The sequence below is a fragment of the Myxine glutinosa genome, chromosome 4 (genome assembly GCF_964187855.1).
Source record: "Myxine glutinosa chromosome 4, kmMyxGlut1.1, whole genome shotgun sequence".
NCBI classification, from domain to species: Eukaryota; Metazoa; Chordata; class Myxini; order Myxiniformes; family Myxinidae; genus Myxine; species Myxine glutinosa.
The window spans coordinates 114,698,950-114,716,707 of NC_136264.1; the positions used below are offsets into that span (position 1 = coordinate 114,698,950).

At 44.7% G+C, this 17,758-nt stretch overlaps 1 protein-coding gene across 1 annotated transcript in view; it reads left to right on the forward strand.

Annotated features, from left to right (window-relative positions):
* Positions 1 to 17,758, forward strand: part of LOC137425104 (glutamate receptor-interacting protein 1) — a 97,620-nt gene that overhangs the window by 71,222 nt on the left and 8,640 nt on the right. Inside the window, exons 21-24 of the mRNA XM_078775297.1 lie at positions 2,154 to 2,316; positions 5,040 to 5,151; positions 14,658 to 14,765; positions 16,706 to 16,852. Coding sequence (XP_078631423.1) covers positions 2,154 to 2,316; positions 5,040 to 5,151; positions 14,658 to 14,765; positions 16,706 to 16,852 — 530 coding nt within the window. The remainder of the gene's footprint in view (positions 1 to 2,153; positions 2,317 to 5,039; positions 5,152 to 14,657; positions 14,766 to 16,705; positions 16,853 to 17,758) is intronic.

Consider the following 17,758-nt stretch of genomic DNA (forward strand, 5'->3'; position numbering starts at 1 on the left):
CGAATCCCGGTCGATCGCTGAATTAACGCCAGGGGGGTTGACTCAGCCTGTCATCCTTCCGAGGTCGGCTAATTGAGTACCAGTTCACTGGTAATTCCCTGTTTGTCGTTAAAGGCGGCAAAAAGGGTTGGCGTCAGGAAGGGCATCCGGCCGTAAAACATTGCTTCAAATAGGGGCCCGAAAAACAACAACAACCACGGTTCCCGAAAAAGGCCAACCCCCGCTTTGCGGGGAAAAATGGCCTCTAAAGGTGGTTTAATGGAGGCACCTATAACATCATCAATAACATGTTATTCCCCATTGAGAGTACTTTACAGTGAGCCATGCCTCAATTTTTTCTATGCAGTGCTTTTGGAGATATAGAGGTGCAAAATGGTTTGGTTTTTCAAGAAGGCACCCATACCACGTGACATATGACGTCATAATTATCATTACATATTATACAGGAGGAGGTGCACCTCTGGTGAAAATTTCCTGTCAATCGGACCAACGGTTGCAGAGAAAGGCATAGTTATTCTGTGTGGACAAACAGACAGGCAAACAAACAAACAAACAAATGGACTCAAATGCAATACCCTCTCCTCTGGTGAGGGTAATAACAACACTAATGACAATAGCATAATATTAATGTTATTACAAAGCAATATCCCTCCTCCCCAAGGGGTTTTGTGACTTGCGATGTTGTCCTCCCTTCGCCCCCTTCCCTCTCCTCCCTCTCCCGACACCGTTACGGAAGTAAATTTTATTATAGGGAATATAGAATGGTGAGGCACGGTCTGATCCTTTTAATGACCCAATCTAACATATCATGGTGGCTTGCAAGGACTGATCCTAAGTTAAAGCAGACCTGTACCCCAGTAGCGACGTGTTGTGAGGTGAGCGTAACGAGCTGAACCACACTGGTATGTCAAATTCAATATTGAATATTGAATTTTATTGCGTGATTAAAGGAGAAATTACTTTGCATTACATCTATAGAGTACACGCCTTTTAAAGTGCTTTATAATCAACAAAAGTAACATTTTGGGTAATCCGACAGATGTCATACTTGTACATTAACCATTAGTACCATAAAAATAAACATAGGGGCAATACCCCCAGCACTCACCTGGTAGAATAATCAGTATACTGCACGGACTAAAGGTATTTTCAACCAATTTCAATGGTTGCTAGAAGACAGGGCAGCATGTAGAATCATACTAACATAATCATAAGACTTCAAATCATAAAAATTAAAAAATACCTACTTTGAGGGGCAACCCCCTCCCCTCCAACCCCGTGTACCTCCTCAGACCCCAATTTTTCCAATGCCTTGAACCAAAATTGGTACATCATGGATGATGAAGGTTATGGTGATGCTTCATCAAAATTGTGTGTATGTATGTATGTTCTGAGAAAAAAATCAAATCTCTATTTTGGGGGGAAAGCCCCCCCCACACACACCCCCCGGCCCCCACCCTAGAAACCACCTTAGATCCCGATTTTTTTTTTTTTTAAATGCTACGAACAAACGTTGGTGCATCACATCACGGGTGATGAAGGTTATGGTCAAGTTTCATTGGAATTGCATGTGTAGTTTGTGAGAAGAAAGCAAACACCGATTTTGGGGGGCAACCCCTCCCCTCCCCCCCCCCCGTAGACCCGCACAGTGGCAGATTTTTTTTTTTTATGCCGTAAACAATCTGCGCTATATCACGGGTGGTGAAGGTTGTGATCAAGTGTCATCAAAATAGTGTGTGTAGTTTCAGAGGAAAAAGCAAATTCCTATTTTGGGGGGTCAAACCTGGATCCACTTTCTCCCGGTAGACCCCCTTAGATCCCGATTTTTTTTTTAATGCCGTAAACAAACTTTAGCTCCAATTTTGACGTTGTAGCTCAAATAATAACAGATATTGAAGGCATCATCTATCAGGAGTGAGATATAATAATTGCTTATTTTTAATTGGTTTTTCAAAACACTTAAATTAACACCTCACATGTTGATATGAATGTCCAGATAAGTCTTTTTGTGTTTACAAGTACAACGATGTAAAGTATGTTACTATGTTTGCTTTCACAGGGGATTTTTTTGTGTATACCTCTCGATGTAGATACATTGTGTTTGTTTATCTCCACATTGTGTATACCTGACATTGTATCTTTTCACCCCTAAGGTCTTCCTTGTCAGCACCCGGCCTCTACCGTTTCCCTGAATGGGTCAAGGTGGCGGGATGCAGTGAGAGGCCTTAGTGCTGATTCTCCCACAGATGCATCGTTTCATCGGGTTTCTAGTGAACCTGGAAGCAGTGATGATGATTGGGACAGAGATGGCATGAGGTGGGGATTTTTTTTTGGATTATGGTTCGAATTTTATTTGTATCTGCCAAGTCAACAAAGATGTATGCAATTATTATTAATTTACTCATTTAATACTAGGGCTGGCAGGATGGCTTTGAGTTATGCACACTCACCTCTAAGCTGTCTAGCTTGGGTTTGAATCTCAGTCCAGCTATAAAATGTCATCCCCGTGTTTCACGGGCTAGGTGTTTCATCAACGTGTTTGCCATCCCTTTGATGGATGTTAAATTGGGTGTCCTATCTGCCAGCATTAGTTGGTGGATGTTGAAGATTTCACGGTATCATTCGCGAAACATGGTGGTGGGATGATGAAGTTGGAAAGAGGATTGACGAGAAGAGGAAGAAGTTCAAGGAGTGGCAGAAGGCGAAGGGTACGGGAGCAGAAACAGCAGAGCATGAAAGTTATAAGGCTGCCAGGAAGGCTGCAAAGAAAGAAGTAGCAAAGGCGCAGGAGGCATGTAGGAAATGTTCGGAGAACGCTTGGATTCAGAAGAGGGTCAGAAAGCAGTATTCAGGATTGCAAAGCAGATAGCGAAAGAGAGGTGTGATGTGATGGGGGTGACTTGCTTGAAGGATGAAGTGGGACAAATCGTTGTAGACCCAGATGGAATTAAAGGAAGATGGAAAAGATGTATGGAAATGCTGTTGAATACAGAGAATGAATGGGATGGCAACATAGAGAGTAACCCAGTTTTAGGACCAGCAGAGAAGATAACTGAGAAGGAAGTTGAGGAAGCGATACAATCAATGAAGGGTAGAAAAGCGGGAGGGCCGACGGGAGTTGTGGGAGATATGTTGAAGGCAACAGCAAGTTAGGGTGTGAAGAGAATGACAGAGATCTGTAATCTGGTGGTGAAAGAATGCCGCATTCCAGTGGATTGGGAACTGAGTACCCTCGTCCCTCTATACAAGAGGAAAGGTGACCCTCTGGAGTGTGGCTCGTACCGAGCGATAAAGTTATTGGAGCATGGAATGAAGGTATTGGAAAGGGTGTTGGAGAGGAGGATAAGGAAGAAAGTGAAGATCGACGAAATGCAGTTTGGATTCATGCCAGGAAGAGGAACGAACAGATGCGCTTTTCATTGTGAGGCAGTTGCAGGATAAGTACATGGAGAAGAGGAAGAAGTTGTTTCTTGGGTTTGTTGATCTGGAGAAAGCATTCGATAGGGTTCCACGCAAAGTATTGACATGGGCATTGAGGAAGTTAGGAGTGGAGGAATGGTTGATCAGAGTAGTGATGGCAACGTACAAAAGAGCGCGCACAGCTGTACAGACGAAGGACGGGAACAGTGGTGAGTTTGAGGTGAAGGTGGGAGTGCATCAGGGGTCGGTACTAAGTCCACTACTATTTGTAGCTGTGATGGAGGTGCTGACTCAGAACGTAAAGGAGGGTTTACCGTGGGAGTTGTTGTATGCAGATGATCTGGTGTTGATTGCGGAAAGTATGGATGGACTGAAGGAAAAGATGAACAAGTGGAAGGAATGTATGGAGACAAAAGGTCTGAAGGTGAATATCGGAAAGACGAAGGTGATGGCAAGTGGTAAAGCATGTGCTGAGGTGGAAAGAACTGGGAAGTGGCCCTGTGCTGTGTGTAGGAAGGGTGTCGGAGTGAACTCCATTCAATGTACAATGTGCGCTGAGTGGGTTCATCAAAAATGTAGTGGTCTGAGAGGGTCATTAACCAGTGTGGCAGCTACATTCAAATGTAAGGTGTGCACAGAGGGAACTGCAGATGGAGGAAATGTTGAGTTGGATCTTGGAGACGGCGTGAAGCTGGAAGGTGTGAAAACATTTTGCTACCTCGGAGACATGCTGAATGGAGAAGGTGGATCAGACTCGGCAACGGTTGCTAGAGTGAGATGTGCATGGAAGAAGTTCCGGGAACTGAGTGGCGTGCTGATGATGAGGGGAGTGTCGTTGAAGCTGAAGGAAAAGGTGTATGCTGCATGTGTGAGAAGTGTTATGATTTATGGGAGCGAGGCATGGGTAATGAACGTAGAGCAGCAACGAAGGTTGGAAAGGGTGGAAATGCGAATGGTTCGACGGATGTGCGGAGTATCGTTGATAGAGGAAGACAAATGATGAATTGCGAAAGATGATGGGAATAGAGCCTGTGATTGATGCTGTGAAGAGGAACAGATTGAGATGGTTTGGTCATGTGTTGAGGAAGGATGAAAGTGACTGGTTGAGAAGAGTGATGGAAATGAATGTAGAAGGAAGTAGAGGACGGGGAAGACCGAGAAAGACTTGGCTAAAGATGGTGGAAGAAGAAATGCGGCAAGGGGGTTAACAAGGAGAGATGCAGAAAATAGGGCAAAATGGAGAAGATTGTCATGGGGACCACAAGGCTAACCCCCGCTCTAGTAGGGAAAATGGCTTTTAAAATGCATGTTGTTGTTGTTGTTGTTGTTGTTGTTGTTGTATTCACGTGAAGAGTATGCAAGCTATCGCTGGCACCTTGGCCATCCAAATCCCTACCGTGACCTCCTGCGTCAAAGTGGCAAGATTGTGTTTCCTTGCCAATTAAACTGCGTCTGCAGCCCTGTGCTCGAGACTGAGCAATCATCCGTAATTTAATATTGTTGTGGGCAGTTGGAGATGGACAGATACTTACACCAATTTATTATCAATAGCAAGAGGGTGGTTGATGAAAATTAAGGCTTCTCCAAGTGGAATGCTTATTAGTCATAGCTCCTTGCAGGCTACAGCAAGATGATCCCCCACTCCGCTCGTCCGGGAAGGAAAGCTCATGGCTACAGCTCATCCGAGACTTGGAACGTTTTGGAGAATCTGCACCCCAAAGTCGCAGTGAGGTGCATTAAAATTGCTGTCAATTTTGTTTATTGGCATTTTGTGTCTTGTTTGCATTTTACATTATTCTTCGTTTTAATATTGTTTTGACTTAAAGTCGACGCAAGTTAAGATTGACAAAAGTTCTTCAAGTGTTCCTCATTATGAATATTGAGTATCCCTAAGTTTTGGGATGCACAATAGCACTTTAAAAAAATTAATTTCCAAGGGTCGCAGAGGAGACGTCATTGCATTTTTAACTAAAAGGGGGCACTCGGTAGAGCGCAAACCTCTGCCAGGCTGACCAGTTTACGTTTTGTATCGCACCGATGGGTCAGATCTGGATCCGACATGAACCAAAATCTGATTGGCTTGTTTGTGTCACCTTACCAACTCATCCACTAAGTTTTGTCACAAGTCAGTCATATTTTTTAAATAGCATGCTACATATCATTTTTGGCCCTATCACTCAATGGTGAAGAATCACTTATAAAATTAAATAATTATTGTATCTGGATCCATATTCGGATCTTCACCGAAATTTAATCAATTTGTCCTCGTCACACAACCAACCTGTCCACCAGGTTTCGGTTTCGTCTGAATCCATCCTCAACTTTTTGAGAAAACATCCGATACAAATGGTTTTAAGGTTGCTTCAGTACAGGAAAGCTAACTGGAGACATTTGCAGGTCCATGATCGGCACAGATGTCAGAGGCAAAGCATCACGATAAACTTGAAGTACAGAAGTACAGGTTTAATACCTATTGCGGTACAGAGTGTCGATGTGACTCGCTGCAGTGCTCTGACTCCTGAGTACAAAACCAGCCGGCCAATAGCGACACCTAGTGTGTCAATATTTTCATCACGTATCGCCTCTCTGTTATACGAGGCAACCACATCACTTCGCATGTGAACACATCACCTATCTCGTGCCCCATATATGAGCCAATAGCGGTAACTAGCATGTCCACATAATATCACTTAACACTCCTCCCTCTACCCCCTTAGTGGGGAAGACTAAGAAAGTAAGTTAACAGTCAGATGTGAATAAATATAGTAGGATACAGAAAGGTCGTATAGAAAGGTCGTACAAAAGAGAGAAGGGTACAGTTGGTGGAGAAGAGGTTGGAGGTGCAAGATGAAATGTCATTGGGATTTGTGGACCTGGAGAAGGCCGATGACACTGTCCTACGAGAGATGATGATAGTGACACTGAGATGAATGGGGGTGCTGGAAGCAGAAGTTAGGTTGGTGGAAGGGATGTAGTCTTGCATATTAAAAACATAATGAAGCTGTCTGCGTGCCTATGTGCATCTGAAACCTTCCGGTCAAAACTCATTGGCTGACAGCTGGCATAACTCCACCCACAATTATAATGAGGAAAATCATACGTCCACCATTTTGGTTCTGTAGGCCATAGTACGTATCGGCCTGAAGCTTCGGACCTCTGGAGTCAGTCTATGGGTAAGTGCAATTGGAATCTATGCGAGCTATTAAAACATGATGTATTATATATGCACATTATGCATCTAACCCCAGTTGTTGTTTTTTGGGGGGGGGGGGGGGGGGAGCGTTCTTTTGTCTATACACCTCCCAAAGAAAGGGAGGGTTTTATGTACATTTGAAGACTGAACAATGTGTCGTCTATCATGAAAGTCATTGGCATGCTAAGTGATAAACTGCGTTTAAAATGGTAGCTGAGGAGTTTGCGAACAGGTTGAGTGGGAGTCTAAGTCATCAGGATGTTGAATGGATGTTGCGTGCCTTCAAGACTACCATACTTTATGTTGTCACAATAGGTGTATTGGAACCCACCGTCAGGTGAAGAGGAACGTTGTCTCCCAAGGGACACTGGATACCATTGACGAATGTAGCAGGGCCAGGCTTGATGGCAGACCTGCTCTGACCAACCCGGATTTCTCCCAATTGCAAATCCTCCCTTCTGGACTCCGTGATGACTAATTTTCATGCAATTGTCTCCTGGTCTTCCTCCGCTCCAATTTGTTCATCTGATCATGTGCTTGTGAAAATCAACATCTCTCTGGCTATTCTTGGAGAGCTGCCTCAACGCCGACAAATCTGGCATTTCACTCAAGTAGATTGGCAGGGACTATAAGCAGCCATCTATCTTCAGGACTGGTCTCCCATATCTACCACCCTGAGTTACCTGGGAATTCTTCCACAGAAATGTGCTCGTTCTCGTTTTCGTTTTTTTTTCCCCTCTCTCTCTCTCTCTCTCTCTCTCTGTCTCTGTCTCTGTCTCTGTCTCTGTCTCTGTCTGTCTGTCTGTCTGTCTCTCTCTCTCTCTCTCTCTCTCTCTCTCTCTCTCTCTCTCTCTGTCTCTCTGTCTCTCTGTCTCTCTGTCTCACTGCTGAATTATCTGGTGAGGTCGTTGCTCTGAAACAACTTGCCTTCTCTTCCTGGAAGGCTAATCCAACCGAAGGCAATCTCAATGCATTCCAAAAAGTCAGCTAAAAGTGTGTGTCCACTCAGGATAGCAAGAAAAAAACATCTGTACAACCTCAAGAATGGACTTTCAAGCTTGTCTCCCTCCTCTAAAACCTGGTGGTACCTTGGTATGCCTGTCCTGGAGTATGCTCTCCTTCCATCTATACCCTCCTTTCAAATTGCATTACAAATGTATTTTGCACCTGAGAAGGTGAAGTTTCTTTCAATCCTCGACTCTGACTCTACCACTGTTCCAGACAGCATCAGCTCACATGTCCTAAAATCCTGCTCTGCTGCTCTTCCACATCCTCTCTCTGCCCTTTTCCACCATATAATTTGTGCTAGGTCATCTTCCATTTGCTTGGAAATTTGCCAACATCATTGCACTGATGTTGGATCCCCTCAACTACAGACCTATTGGTTGATTTCCAATCATCAACATGGCCATATAATCCATCATCCAGTTGATATGAAATCCTTCCTTTTCTCCAACAACCTCATCTCAGATCACCAATTTGGTTTCAGACTGGGTCACTCCACCTTGGATATGCTGCTTCTACTCACCCAACAATGGATGGAGGCCATCAATGTCAGTCATGAGATCAGGGCCGTCTCTCTGGACATACAGTCACGTGAAAAAGTAAGTACACCCCATGTAAAGTTTTGACTTTTTCAACATATTTCAACATACAGCTATTTGATCTTCATTTTAACAATATTGATAGATAAAGGTGATATAATATAGCAAATATCATGAAACATTTACATTTTGTAGTCCATTGTATAATTTAAATAAACATAAATGCAAATTTCGCATGTGGAAAAAGTAAGTACACCCCTACATTTATGACAACTTCAAATACCTAAAATTAGAATCAGGTGCACCAGCTCAGGTGCAAATGATTAGAACATCGTTAGAGAGGATCTTGGAGGAACCTGTCTTATTTAAACCTCAGACATTTCGTTTGGTTTGCTCTGTTGTTGAAGTGTGCGGCGTCACCATGCCTCGATCAAAAGAGCTCTCTGAGGCCTTCAGAAAGAAGGTTATAGATGCCTACGAGTCTGGGAAGGGATTTAAAAAGATCTCCAAACAATTTGAAATCAATCATTCGACTGTCCGGAAGATCATCTACAAGTGGAGAAGATTCCAAACAACTGTGAACTTGTTCAGGCCAGGCCGCCCCAGCAAGTTCAGCCCGAGAGCAGACCGCAAGATGCTGAAAGAAGTCTCTAAGAACCCCAGAATGTCATCACGGGACCTACAGTTAGCTCTTGCCACTGATGATGTCAAAGTGCACGAGTCTACCATTAGAAAGAGGCTGCACAAATTTGATCTGCATGGGAGGTGTGCCAGGAGGAAACCTTTGCTGTCCAGAAAGAACATCAGGGCAAGAATAAAGTTTGCCAATGAACACCTAGGCAAAGACAAGCACTTCTGGAACAATGTGCTCTGGACAGATGAGTCAAAGGTAGAGCTATTTGGCCACAGTACCAGAAGACATGTTTGGCGAAAACCAAAGACAGCATTTGACCATAACAACCTGATACCAACTGTAAAGCATGGTGGTAGAAATATTATGGTTTGGGGCAGCTTTGCTGCATCAGGGCCTGGGCAGCTCACCATCATGGAATCCACTATGAATTCTTCATTGTACCAGAGGGTGCTTGAGGATAATGTGAGGCCATCTGTCTGGAAGTTGAAGCTCAACCAAAGGTGGACCTTGCAACATGACAATGACCCTAATCATACCAGTAAATCCACCAAGGAATGGCTGAAAAGAAAGAAATGGAGGGTTCTGGAATGGCCAAGTCAAAGCCCGGATCTAAATCCCATTGAGATGTTGTGGGGGAATTTGAAACGAGCTGTGCATGCAAGAAACCCCTCAAATATCGTATAGCTGAAATAATTCTGCATGGAGGGGTGGGCAAAAATTTCTCCCAGTCGATGTCAGAGACTGGTAGACAGTTATAAGAAACGCCCACTTGAGGTTGTTTCTTCCAAAGGGGGCAATACCACCTATTAGAGCCAAGGGTATACTTACTTTTTCCACATGTGAAATTTGCATTTATGTTTATTTAAATTACTAGCAACGGTACATGCCCTATGGGCGGGGCTTCAATTGGGAAGCCCAATTGAAAAGGCAAAATATCAGAAATTGAAGGCTTTTTTTTATTTTAAACGATTTATATAAATATCCATTAAATCATATCACACGCAAATCATCAAAATCTAAACAGTATCTTACTATAATTCGCCAAATGTCCCACAGTGATTTATTCACTATGATCGTGGTCACAATAGCTATGTCGTATGTACTCCCGTTACGTGTTTCCTTCAGTTGAAATGGGTTAGATTTCTCTCAAGCAGGGATTCAACCCGTGTCCTTATAAAAGGTCTTTGTCCGCGGTCACCGAGTTCGATCGGTGCAGCCATGCAGCGATCGGTGCAGCCGTTTGTACGGCACCCGGGAAAACAACATCGTCACAATGAGAACAATGAACGTGATGCGAACGCTTATGTTATGCGTGAGTCCAAACCTGAGAATTCTGGAGACTAAAGCTGAAATTGGGAAACTAAATAGCCTATTTTACTCCTGGAGATCCCAGGATTATCCCCCCAAAATATATTTGCGATCGGTTCAGCAGTTTTTACGGTACCTTCGAACAGACAGACAGACATTTGGTGAATTATAGTAAGATACAATGGACTACAAAATGTAAATGTTTCATGATATTTGTTATACTCACCGCAGGCAGGTTGGTGGTCTTTCCGTCTTCTACCGACTCCTCTCTGGCCTTGCCCCCCCAGCTCTCTCTGGGCTCTGTCCCGCAAATATTCCTACAGGTCGCACAAGATCTGCCTGCAACCCTCTTATGGTCAAACTGCCAAAATCAAGACTCTCTGCTCACCTTCACTCCTTCATTCCTCTTTTCTCCCGCCTCTGGAACAAACTCCCTCACTCTCTTCAATCCCACTCCACCCTCCAGGTCTTTAAAACAGCTGTTCACCACCATCTCTTATCTTCCCCCATCCAAAACCTTGATCTTTTCTACCCCCGCTAATTTCACCCCAATTCCACTTTTTTGAAATACCAACTTCTGTCCTGGAAGTCCTTGGTGTCCTTGTGTTTTATACTTCTCCCTTCCCCCCCCCCCCTCCCCACGCCTCCTCCCCCCAAGCCCTCTCCCTTCCACACATCTCCCTGCTCTCAAATGTTGTGTTTGTGTGCTTCCCCTTCTCTCCCCATCTTGTCTTCCGCTCCCTCTTTTTATATATTTTGTTTGTCTGGTTGATTTGTTTGTGAAGTAAATGTTAGCTCTTTCACGAGCCTCGATTCAGTATACAAAAAACCCCAAAAAATATAAAAAATTATATTTTAGGAGCCGTGGACGGCGAGAGAACGAGGCCATTTGGTTGAGTTCAAAGCATGTTTATTCGTACAGAACCCAGCACACTCTGTCTAGCCCGTTTATCGGGTAGCGATATATATACACACACACTCAAACACGTCATGCCGGAGCGTTTGCCCGGGAAAGGCGAGACCGGGCGTCCTGGGCGAGCCCTGGAAAGGCGAGTCTGGATGTGCCCGGGCGTCCTGGGCGAGCCCTAGAAAGGCGAGGCTGGGCATGCCCGGGCGTCCTGGGCGAGCCCTGGAAAGGCGAGGCTGGGCATGCCCGGGCGTCCTGGGCGAGTCCTGGAAAGGCGAGGCTGGGCATGCCCGGGCGTCCTGGGCGAGCCCTGGAAAGGGGAGGCTGGGCATGCCCGGGCGTCCTGGGCGAGCCCTGGAAAGGCAAGGCTGGGCATGCCCGGGTGTCCTGGGCGAGCCCTGGAAAGGGGAGGCTGGGCATGCCCGGGCGTCCTGGGCGAGCCCTGGAAAGGCAAGGCTGGGCATGCCCGGGTGTCCTGGGCGAGCCCTGGAAAGGCGAGGCTGGGCATGCCCGGGCGTCCTGGGCGAGCCCGGGAAAGGCGAGACTGAGCGTCTCCGGGCGGTCTGGGCGAGCCCGGGAAAGGCGAGTCCGGACATGCCCGGGAAAGGCGAGACTGAGCGTCTCCGGGCGGTCTGGGCGAGCCCGGCACAGCGATCGCTCCGTGGTTGCTTGCGTCCCCGGCAGGTGCAAGGCGATTGTGTATACCCAGCGGTAACCGCTACAATATCACCTTTATCTATCAATATTGTTGAAACTAGGGCATGCCCGTACTATATATAAGCTAGGACGTGCCCGTACGTGGGTGCCCGTTCCTTGCCAAAAAAAAAAAAAAAAAAAAATTTGTGTAGGGGTGTGTGTGTGTAAACATCCTAGGGCGTGCCCGTACGTGGGTGCAAAAAAACATGCGTGCAAACAACAACAACAAAAAAAAACTTTGAAACCACGTGGCAGTAACGACCACAGAACCCCCCCCTCTATTTACATGAATGGTTTGGTCCATTCGCAACGACCACAGAACCCCCCCCCCCTCTATTTACATGAAATGGTTTGGTCCAAAGCGAACGGCTTGCGGTGTTTGGTAAAGAAATCGCCATAGCTCGGTAACTACTTGTCCGATTAATTTCAAACCTTGAAAAGGCACATCCTCGGGTCCCCAGCAATATACCTGGCAAGTTTCAAGTATATCGGACCGGTAGTTGTCGAGAAACAGCGGTCACAGACAAACATACACACATACACACATACAAACACACATACACACATACACACAGAGATTAATGGAATTATAGATAGATGAAGATCAAATAGCTGTATGTTGAAATATGTTTAAAAAGTCAAAACTTTACATGGGGTGTACTTACTTTTTCACGTGACTGTATCTCATGCTTTTTATACAGTCTGGCATCCCGCTTTACTCTCCAAACACTCTGCCTCTGGCATCCAAGGCCAACTTCGCCCATTGCTTACTGACTTCCCTCTACTCCTGTAGCCAATGTGTGGCTCTCAACAGAATATTTTTCTTTCAACACCTCTCCCTGTCAAGGCTGGAGTGCCCCAAGGCAGTGTTCAGGGTGCAGTTATATTGCTGGTCTTGATCAATGATGTCTCTGGCTCTCTTGAAAATCATTTTTATCTATTGATTGATGACTTGACCCTCTGTCGTGAAATTCCTCATCCTTCAGACAGGCATGTTACAACCTCTTCCCTCTCTTCAGACCTTGACAAAATCAGAAGCTGGTCAAACACTTGTAATATGCCTTTCAATCCTGACAAATCTCATACTCTATCTCTTTCTTAAAGGACCATCTGGAAAACCCCCAATTGGTTCACGAGTTATCAAACAGAGTGACCACTATATTCGTCATGGGTGTGTGTCTGTCTGTGTGTCTGTCTGTCTGTCTGTCTGTCCGCAGCATAACTACCCGATGATATCATCCGATCTTGATGAAACTTGGGTGGGAGGTTGATATCATGATCTAGTTGTGTCCTGCCTAGAGTAGGCGTATTGCGCCCATTGGGGGCGGAGCAAGGCCCGAAAAAGATGTCTTTTTAGGGGGTAATCGAGTTAAAGCTACATCATCTTCTTTGAGAGAGTTTTTGGAATCTGACAGGGGTTTCGGTATTTGGTTAGGCCAATGTCATGTGTCTAGCCCCATGGAGCTCGATTTTTCATTTTCGCCCCAAGGTCAAGGTCACAAGGTCACGACATTTAGAAAAGTCGATTTTTGATGGTTTTATTACATTGTTCGCTTCCTGATAGGGTGAAATGTCGTACATAATCTTATATTATCACATACATCATGAAATACAAGTTTTCCAACAAATTTCAGAATATTCGACCTTTGACTTTTGAAGGTCACAAAGGTCAAAGTTTAAAAGTTGTCGGAATCGAACCAAATTTTCGGTATTGTGTAGTTAACGAACCTCATAACTGATTATACATTATTTTCTATCATTTCAAGGTCAGTAACCTTCGTTTTGACATTTCCGGGCCTGGCCTGTCCGGGCCTGTTTCGGTTATAGTCCGTCCTTTGTCATTGAATACCGCTCGCTCGTGAACCATCGTCATCTCCTGACTTGTCTACTTTCTTAACGATCCTCTTGAGTAAGTTCAGTCATTCAAACTCCTGGCTGTCACACTCAGCCATGATATTTCTTGGGCAAACCACATCTAAAGTTGGCCTCCAAAGCCAGCGGCTGACTGGGAATCCTCTGTCGTACAAAGTCCTTCCTTGGCACACCTGAACTCCGATCCACCTACAAAGCCTTCATCCACAGTTTGATGGAGTACTGCTCTCCCCTCTGGCCTGGCTCTTCTTTCTAACATCTTGCTCAGCTTTACGCCATGGAAACCAATGCCTTTAAGATTATTGGAATCTTGCACCATGAAGTTGAGTCTATGGGCCTATTACTTCGCCATCACAGACAGGTCAGTGGTCTCTGTCTTCTACCACCTCCTTTCTGGTCTTGCACCCTCTGCTCTTTCCGTGCTTTGTTCCACCTTTCCGTTCCCCCACTCCACATGTTTCTGTAGGGCTCACATGGGCCACATCAACCCCCTTCTAGTTAAACTACCTAAATCCAGGATCATTGCTTACCTCCACTCATTTGTTACTATTTTCCCCCTCCTATGGAAACAACTTCCACATCCTCTTCAATCTCCTTCCTCCCTCCAAATATTCAAGACAGTTGTTCACTGCCATCTCAGATCATCCCCAATCCTAAACCATGATCTCCTCTGCCTGCCTTCGTTAATCCCAGCCAAATCCCTCCTCTTCCAAATTTCCAGTTTTCCCTCCTGAAAGTTCCCTTCTGTATCCTACTTGTCCATCCCATGCAGACGCTCATGCCCCTCATTCTTCCCTACACCCATTGTTTGTCCGCCTCCCTCTGTCTTGGCCTAACTAAGCTGTTATTGGAGCTGCGGCATAAAAGGTTATGATCCCCGAGGGCGGACAAGGAGGCCGATGTGCGAGGAAATGTTTTTTTAAATATGGATCTGGAAATATATTGAACACTTAAAAATAGGTGCCATCATTCCTGAAAACAGATGGATCGCTCATTCCATTGGGCAATGAACTGTCATTGCTTTTAAAATTTCACAGTGATTTTGGAATTTTCATGTGGAGTGTTTTTATGTGTCTCTGGCAGGATCCTCGAAGCTGGGATCACCTTCCCCATGAATCGGGTGCTGAGAATGAAGATTGCAATCGCTTCCCTTTGGTTTCTGAAGCCTGTCAGTCTCTGGAGCAAATAAAGGTAACAAATAAACAAGACCGAAAGTCTAGCAGCAGCGTAGCCTGGCTTGTAAAATATTATAAACCACAAACACACATGATTAGCTTTTTAAACAGTCGCTAATGCTGTGTATAACATTAAACAAAGAAATTTGGAGGAATCCCGACATCCATGAGGTACGTTTTACTTACAGAACTGAGGGAAGATCTACTGTAATCTATATACCCCACAATGGTTGGGTTAATAACTTGCTATCAAAAAACCGAAGCGAATTCCTTACTTCCGCGGTTGTTAGTTTCATACACCGCTTATGATTGATTAATGAATCATACACCACTTCAATCCATCAACTTTGTATTCACGACATTGGGATTAAAGTGTTATGGTCATATTTACTCTATTATTATTACTATTATGAAAATGATACTACTGAAACGATACACTACTGTATTAAGAAACCTGGGCTTAATTTGTCCGAGGCTGTCTGAAGGTGAGGCATAAAGCCCAAGGCCTACACGTACCATTTTGATGGAAGAGCCATAACGCCGATGCTTTCGATATTTGATGGTCATTTTAACAATAGGTTTGTTTGTGTTTCACACTGCATGAAAAACGTAAAGGTAGAGCATGGCGATTGTGATATATGACAGGTTCGACGATATGTTCGGCCTGAACGAAATTGGAATCAAAATGCAGGAGTGTGGAGAGTCGGGTGCCATACTGCCGTAATGACATCAGATGTAATCACATCACCCTGTCATGTGACCAGATCCTCAGCTCTGATTGGTATACGTTTGAGGGGACATACATACAGATAGACAAACACTGTTCTAAACGGCTTTGCCCTATGGGCTACGCCGTAAAAATAACCTCAAGAGAGTGTGTCGCCATTATCTAGCTTGTATACTCATTTTACCCCTCCCCCTGGTAAAAATGGTCTTTGGGGCCTAACCCCACATAATGTGTGGAACTCTGTAAGTTGTACTTAGAGTCTCTTGGAGGGGCTTCTCGTGATTCAAAGATTTGTAACTGTCACTCTTCAAACTTCAGTAGTTCATGTAATTGCAAACATGGACGTGGCAATGTTTTTCTCAGCCATGATATGTGAATGACATGGAAATTGCTAATTGTAGCTTATATTATTAGTGATAATTACAGGATTTTAGCAATTATCTCGAGTAAAGGTGAGGATTAAGGAGAGTTTCTCAAAATATTAGTGTTAGTCGGTCAGTGATGGTTATGTTTATTTTGAAAACTTTTTGAAATAACTAGTACACCCACTCGGGGAGCGGCAGGAAAGGGCCATGTTATCATCCTCCCTGGGGTAGATAGATTACAGTAGATGTAGGCTCGGGTCCGATAAGAATATAATGCCTCAAGGACATTGAGTTTCCTCCCTTTCAGTTTAGTGTTAAACAGCATTAGCGACTGTTTAAAAAGGTAATCATACGTGTTTGTGGTTTATAATGTGTTTTACTTCTGGTAGGGGTGCCCCATGATACGCCACGATAAGCTATTTATACACGTTAACATGGTATTTGTCCAAGGAGGAAAAACCCCTTGGTGAGAGGGGATGTTATTAGTGCAGTATTAATATGGTTTTGTAATAACATTAATATTATGCTACTATCATGTGTGTTGTTATTAATTTTGTTATTCGAAGCAGCCTTGAAAAATGCCTGGAAACACTGATATCACCCAAGACGGAAACCCCCTTGGGGAGGGGGGAAAATGAACTCACTCTCGCTACAACCTCCATGATGTGACCCTTAGTCCTGTCAAGTTTGATTGAGATTGGATAAGTAACGACCGAATGTATCACGGCCAAAAAGACTGACAGACAAACAGACGCCAAATTGCATATTGTAGTATGATGATGATGAAAATAATTTTAAAAAATTCAACTCTTCACTTTATTTATTCCACGGTGAAGCTGATTATATGGTGGTACACTTTCACAGCTTTCTTTACGGCGTGCGCCTGGAGTGGATGGTTTTGGATTCAGTGTTGCAGACGGTGTTCTGGAACCTGGAGTGTTTGTCAGTGCCATCCGGCCTGGAGGTGCAGCTGAAGCGGTAGGATTGCAGCCTTACGACAGGATCCTACAGGTAGGTACCTGCTTTTATTGCAGGTGGGGGACACCAGTATAAAGTTGTTGTAGTCCTGCATTTTTACTTCTTCATTTCTATTGTTGAACATGACAGAAGCATGTCAATTTATTAATGAATTTTGTTTTCATTAAACATTTTGCTAAATAGGTAATATAGATAGCATCACTTTTGTTGTAAATAAAGTCAAGTCTCGTGGAATAGTTAGACAATATAATGGATCAGGTTGTAATAGAATGAAAGGAACAGTACGAACAGTACAGTACAAAAGATAGGGGATGGGGAAACACAGCAGCGATGAAAGCGAGTTGGGGAAGAATGAGGGCTAGGGGAGGACACACGTGGTGGACAAGATGCATACAGCCGCAAACTCTCAAGAAAGAAAAACTGAAAACTTGGAAAGAGGTAGGCTTGTGGGAGGAGGGGAAGTTAGGGTTAGAAAATATCATGGCTTTTGATGGGGGATTCTCTGAGATGGTGGTGAGGAGCTGTAGTAGGGAAGACTGAGATTGAAGAGAATGTGTAAATTGGCTGCACAGGTGGGGAAAAAAAAACCAGGAACATATGAGTGGAGGTGAGCACCCTGCAAAAACCTAGGGGGTGGGGGGAGGTGGGGTTGGGAGGGGCAGACCATGGAAAGTGCGGAGGGTGCAAGAGCAGAAAGAAAGAGGTAGAAAACAGAGCCCACCGACCTATCTGCGATGGGAAAATGACAGGCCCATAGAGTTAGCTTCATTGTTAGCATTGGAGACTTCCGCTTCCGGTCCGGTCCGGAGAGGACGCTGGCGTCGCTTGCTCGCCGCTTCTCCGACTGGGCCATTGTCTTTAGCTTGCTTCTCTGGTGGTCGTGGCGGATTTTTGGCCATTGAGTCTGCCCTCTGCATGGTCCCGGCTCTGCTCCTAGCT